This window comes from Octopus bimaculoides, chromosome 30 (genome assembly GCF_046866305.1).
Source record: "Octopus bimaculoides isolate indiv1 chromosome 30, ASM4686630v1, whole genome shotgun sequence".
Taxonomy (NCBI): domain Eukaryota; kingdom Metazoa; phylum Mollusca; class Cephalopoda; order Octopoda; family Octopodidae; genus Octopus; species Octopus bimaculoides.
In genome coordinates, this window is record NC_142957.1 from 8934962 (window position 1) to 8941936 (window position 6975).

At 37.7% G+C, this 6975-nt stretch overlaps 1 protein-coding gene across 1 annotated transcript in view; it reads right to left on the reverse strand.

Annotated features, from left to right (window-relative positions):
• Nucleotides 1-4583: 4583 nt before the first annotated feature.
• Nucleotides 4584-6975, reverse strand: part of LOC106884181 (uncharacterized) — a 57172-nt gene continuing 54780 nt past the window's right edge. Inside the window, exon 3 of the mRNA XM_052978193.2 lies at nt 4584-6520. Within this exon, the coding sequence (XP_052834153.2) occupies nt 5270-6520 (1251 nt within the window). The 3' untranslated portion in view covers nt 4584-5269. The remainder of the gene's footprint in view (nt 6521-6975) is intronic.

Below are 6975 nucleotides of genomic sequence, written 5' to 3' on the forward strand. Positions count from 1 at the left end.
ACTGCGCAACGTATGGTTTGTGTTATTTCTTCTTCTTTGCCTGTTGGCATCGTTACGTGCTCCGGCTGGGCTTAGTCGTGGCGAACATCCTGACTCACTGAGCGTCGACGTTCGCGCGTGCGAGTTTACTCTTCGTTGAGGTGTTCCACGTGCGGGCGTTTTGTAACAATATATATTATTCAAAAGAGTTCCAACTCTGTTTTTTATGTTTTATTTATATTCTTATAAAATTAATGTGGGATATAGAATATGGAATATATGATATAAATAGTAAAATGAAATGAAGTATTGAATGTCTTACTGAATATATGAAATATTGAGTATTAAATATATAAGGACTAGTATACTTTCCTGCTTTCTAGCAGTCATCAACAGTCTTACAGATGTGTTTTAACTGTATATATATGTGTGTGTGTGTTATAATTTAGAACAAACAGTAAGAAGTTGTCATAGTATTCAGAGTTTCGAATGTCAGAGCGAAGAGCTACGATGCATTCTTGAGTACTATAATGACAACTTTTTCCTGTTTGTTCTAAATTATAACATCATCATCATCATCGTTTAACGTCCTCTTTCCATGCTAGCATGGGTTGGACGATTTGACTGAGGACTGGTGAAACCGGATGGCAACACCAGCCTCCAATCTGATTTAGCAGAGTTTCTACAGCTGGATGCCTTTCCTAACGCCAACCACTCAGAGAGTGTAGTGGGTGCTTTTACATGTCACCCGCACGAGGGCCAGTCAGGCGGTACTGGCAACGGCCACGCTCAGAATGGTGTATTTTATGTGCCACCCGCACAAGAGCCAGTCCAGGGGGCACTGGCAACGATCTCGTTCGAAAATCCTTACACAATAATAATAATAATAATAATGGTAACTTACTCTTCTTCAGCGACTTGAGAGGATGAGGACGTGAGTGTTTGATTTCTTCTTTAGCAAGTTGTAGTGCTGACGTCAGCAACTGTAGACAGCGTACGTAGAGTAAGAGTTGGTTTAAACGCTTTCCTCTATTTATCTAATATCACAGTCTGGTTCTTTTGTTGTTACTTTTTAATATATATATATATATATATGTGAAACAGGGACAACTGACGAAGGGGTATACTCTTTATGTTGCAGGTCTCATTTCTCTGGGGGTTTTTTTCATTGTTCGAAAAAGGTTTGTATTCTGTTTTCATTTCTCATTGTATACATTATTTACATTATTTACATTTGACGGATATTCGTCCTCATCTTGTTTGTTGTTAACACAACGTTTCGGCTGATATACCCTCCAAGCCTTCGTCAGGTGTCTTGGGGGAAATTTCGAACCTGGGTTCTCATTCCTAATGATGTTACTATTATTATGTTATTATTATTATTATTATTATTGTTATTATTATTAATCAGGTCGCTACCGTGAATCGAACTCGGAATCTTGGGGTTAGTAGCCCGCGCTCTTAACCACTAACACCATATACTATAATAATAGTAACATCGTTAGGAATGAGAACCCAGGTTCGAAATTTCCCCCAAGACACCTGACGAAGGCTGGAGGGTATATCAGCCGAAACGTTGTGTTAACAACAAACAAGATGAGGAGAAATATCCGTCAAATGTAAATAATGTAAATAATGTAAATAATTCCTCATCTCTTAAATATAGAACTGTATTTCTCATTGTGTTTAAAATTTTTTTTGATGTCCTGTACCCATATATGCATGTACGTATACATATAGATGTAGTTATGTACATATATGTATGGATATATGCATATATTTATATATTATTTATATTATTATAATATATGTATATATATATACATATACTCTTTTACCTGTTTCAGTCATTTGACTGCGGCCATGCTGGAGCACCGTCTTTTAGTCGAGCAAATCGACCCCAGGACTTATTTTTTGGAAGCCTAGTACTTATTCTATCGGTCTCTTTTGCCGAACCGCTAAGTTACGGGGATGTAAACACACCACCATCGGTTGTCAAGCGATGTTGGGGGGACAAACACAGACACACAAACACACACATATCATATATATACATATATATACGACAGGCTTCTTTTCAGTTTCCGTCTACCAAATTCACTCACAAGGCTTTGGTCGGCCCGAGGCTATAGTAGAAGACACTTGCCCAAGGTGGCCACGCAGTGGGACTGAACCCAGAACCATGTGGTTGGTAAGCAAGCTACTTACCACACAGCCACTCCTGCGCCTATATATATATATATATATATATTTTTATTTATTTGCTAATCCCAGAAGACTGATGGAAGAAAGTGAATAAATTATCTGTAAACCAAGCATGTGTTCTTAATGTAAATTTAGCAGAGTTCCGATTGTTGCAAGCACTAAGGTAAAATTAACCAAGATAGACATAGTAAATGTAAAAACAACAACAAAATATTTCTTCTACATCTCTTTCTCTCTCTCTTTTATTTTTATTTTTTTATTCATTTCAAATCATTTAATCTGTCACATAGCATGTTACAATAGACAAAGATGGCCGTCGACCTGCAATATCTTCTCGTCCACACTCAGGCACTGATGTGGCAGAGATGAATTTCAATGGTGTAGTTGCAATGATGATGGTGGTGATGATAGTTATAGTGATGGTATGGTATTGGTGGTAGTGATGTTGTATGTGGTGGTGGTGTATGGTGATGGTTGCAATGAATGTAGTGGTGGTGGTGGTGGTGGTGGTGGTGGTGTGGAAATGACTTGTGAGAGCTCGTAGTAGATGGCAGCTGTGGTGGGATGAGGGAGGAGAACAGAGATATTGTTGACAGGGAGGTGTTAGAAATAGGTCTGAAGACCAAGTCTTCAGCAGTGAATGAATCGAAGGCTAATTAACTAACATTAATAAATAAATAGTAATAAATCAATAAATAAGAATTATATAAAAATAATAATTTTGGCACAGGGCCAGTAGTTTTATGGGAGGGGGATAAGCTGATTATACCAACCCCCAGTTCTTGACTGGTACTTAATTTATCAACCCCCAAAAGATGAAAGGTAAAACCGACCTCGATGGAATTTGAACCCAGAACTCAAAGATGGACGAAATGTCACTAAGCATTTTGCCTGGTGTGCTAACGTTTCTGCCTGTTCACCACCATAATAATAATAATAATAATAATAATAATAATAATCCCCTCTAATATAGGGCTTTCCTATAAGGTGTTATCCACCCCTGATTGGAACTCTCCCGTATGACATGTACGCATGCTCAGTGACTTGCTTTAACAGTTGCAATCAGCTGAATGCACATTGCCAGTGACCTTTGACACAATTACCCACACTCTGTGGTCAGGATTCTAATTTGGTTTGATGTCGGTATCGAAGGGATTACCAGACACCGGACAATACAGTGAGGGCAGCTTTCACTCACATCATGGTATTCGATGCTGTGTACGTGTCTGTCGTGGTAAAATATGCCACTCCTTAACTGTTGCTTTGCTTTCATCCGTAGCACGAGGTAATTATGTCATTATCTGTGAAATTCGGCAACTTACAAAGATCTTTAGATCAGGCAATACTTCACCGAGAGGAGATATAAGCTTCTGCTTATTCCTGTCTGAAGTATCGTCCGATACTTCAGACTTATCGTCCGATGAATTTACTTTGTTGACATTCTTCATCGACAGAATTTTTATTCCTTTCAACCTTTCAGTCAAGTCCGCCTTTCTTCCAGTAACATACTGTCCATATAATCTTAAATATTTCTTTAACTCAGGCACAGTAAGTACTTCGATAGCTGAATCATCAAGCTGCTTTACATCCATGATAAGACGTAAAACAATAACAATGGCGTGGGTAGCCTCCGGAAGTTTAATTATCTACATGGAGCGCCACCTAGCCAAGGGAGATATCCTACTTATAGGAAAGCCCTATAGGCACAAAGCCTGGAATTTGTGGAGAGGTGGGTAGTCGATCACATTGATCCCAGTTCTTGACTGGTACCTAATTTATTGACCCCAAAGGATGAAAGGCAAAGTTAACTTTGGAGGAATTTGAACTCGGAACGTAAAGATGGAAGAAATGCCAATTAGCATTCACCTGGCGTGCTAATGATTCCGCCATCTTGCCACCTTAATAGTAGTAGTAGTAGTAGTGGTAGTAGTAGTAGTAGTAGTAGTAGTAGTAATAATAATAATAATAATAATAATAATAATAATAGTAATAGTAATAATAATAATAATAATAATAATAATAATAATAATAATCCTTTGGCCTGAAATTTTGGGGGAAGGGTATAGTTGATTACACCAACCCCCAATGTTTCATTAGTACTTAATTTATTGACCCTGAAAAGATGAAAGACCAAGTTGACCTTGGTGGTATTGGAACTCGGAACATAGCAACAGATTTTGTCTGCCGTACTGACGATTCTGCTAGTTCACCGCCTTATTGATGATGATAACAACTTATAATAATTCATAATAAATAAGGAATGTTTTGTAAAAAATAAAGGACAAACAATCATTGTAAGAGGAAGATGGTGTGAGGTAGAAAATGTCACCTTTCTTAACTAATTAAATAATGGTCTTTTAGCATCAAAGACCAACTTCTCATTGTTATTTTTTCCTCCATTTTCTTATCATCTATATATACATTAAACTACGGTTTACCTTTTAAATTACCTGCTGCCATATACCTTATAACAAGGACCATACTTACTGAGGTAATTACTAGGAGTGCCTCTGAATATATCTATCCCTTAGAGGGTTTAACCCTTTTGTTACTATATTTCTATTGAGATGCTCTGTGTTTCTTTCAATTCATTTTCAATATAACAAAGAATTTAGTAAAATAACTTCATTATCATTAAGTTAGTGTTAGGAACATAAATTGTGACTAAGGTTTAGTGGAAGATTTTAATTCAAATCTTATGAAAACAGGATATTTGTACTGCAGAGCCAGAGGTGGTTTCAACCAGGTTGGTTTCAAAAGGGTTAAGAACTGTTTCTCTATTATATATTTTAACCCTTTTGTTACTATATTTCTGTTGAGATGCTCTGTGTTTCTTTCAATTAATTTTAAATATAACAAAGAATTTAGTAAAATAACTTAGTTATCATTAAGCTAGTGTTAGGAACATAAATTGTGACTAAGGTTTGGTGGAAAATTTTAATTCAAAACTTTTGAAAACAAGACATTTGTACTCAGAGGCAGAGCCGGTTTCAGGCGGGTTGGTATCAAAAGGGTTAAACACCTCTAACTTATATACACACACATTGGATATCACTGCCGATGGCAACATGTGGCCATGCAGTGTTTAGTCAACAAGAGATGTATTTTTAATTTTACTAGGATTTACATCTCTAGTCAACCCATTTTGCACATTTGCACCAAATTTGAAATTCTTCCCTGCCTTGTTCCTCCTTGACTTTAAAATCCGCAGAAGTGCCTGGCTGCGCTCTTTTTGCATGAGAGTAATGACAACATTCTCCTTTGGCGCCTCTTCTTCGTCACCCTCCTCGCTGTCAACATCCCGACTGTCGTGAAACTCATCCCCGTTCCATTTAGACGTGACCTTTTCTTGGCTGTCATCGATGTTCATGTCTTGGGTGGACGACTTCCTTTTGAAGGCTTTCGTTTTGTGTTTATTTGAATTCTTTGACACGTTAAAACCCGGTACTTGCACGACAGCACCTGCACTTGTTGCATTCCGTTTGTGCAGTAAATTTGTCAGGAAGAGTGCTGAATGTTTGAAAGAATATGGCGAAGGAATCTTTAAGCAGTTTTGCTTTTTACCTGAGAGTTGCTGCTCCTTTTTTCTTTCATGTTCACTTCTTATCAAATGTGATTGGTTCATTTTATTTGATACAGTTTCTCCCATTGTTGTCATCGCTTTCATTGTAGTGGTCGTTGGTGTTGTAGTCAACAAACTTTGGTCAGGTTCCAGAAAGTCACGGCACTTTACTGGGTGGTATGGAACTAAAGGCTCGGAAGATTTGAATTTATTAATGAATTGTGAAGTACCCCAGAATGAAAACTGGTTTGGTGCTGTTGAAACGATCACAAACGCTTCCATATTGTCTTTGGAAAGTTTAACAGCATCTTTCACAAAAGAAAGAATTTCGTTCGTTTTTTTCTCTGAATGACCTTCGTTTGACAATTCTGTCTGTTCAACTTTTGGAATTACAGTGACAGGAAATTGTTTATTACTAAGGAATTTGTCTGTAGAGAGAAGAGATTCTTTGGTAGATCCATTGTCAGGCATAAAATTTAAGTTTCTATGGTTCTGTGTGAGATCCAAAGCCTGGTCCTCAACTTGGTGGAGTTGGTTCAGATTAGGGACTGCAATAATTGATGCAGTACCATATAAGGATGGAAAAGCATGATTATTATAATTATTGTTGTTGCTGTTGTTGTTAGTGGGATAAGTCCAGCCAATGCAGTTCGAGGATTTTTTATCAACGTAACTTTTGTCTCTGTCAGCAAACCCACCAATGTGGTCGATGGTTTTAGAAGATGCAATGGTGTCGCACTGGGATGGCCTGTCGTTCTTTCTCGTTGTGTTCGTCTGTAATTGAAAGAAAAGAAAAAAGCAATTTTATTGATATATTTGGACTGTCTACATCTTGGTTGTTAGGGTAACAATATTGGGTTAAAGGAATAACATTGATTAAGTGTTAAGACTAATAGGCAGAATCATTAGGAAGGGCATCCAGCTGTAGAAATTATGCCAAAGGCGAAGAGTCCGGTGCAGCCCCTCAGCTTACCAGCTCTGGTCAAATCATTCAACCCATGCCAGCATGGACAATGGAAATTGAATGATTATGATGATGATGAGGAGGATTAGGGTGTTTGATAAAATTCCATGTGGTATTAGTTCGAACTTTCAAGCATCCTGGGTTCAAATCTTGTCATGGTCAGCTTTACCTTTCCAAGTTGTAAATTATTACACCACAGTGACTTAGCAGTTTCAGCAAAGGAGACTGAAACAGTAAACACCAGGCTCATAACACAGGTGTGGCA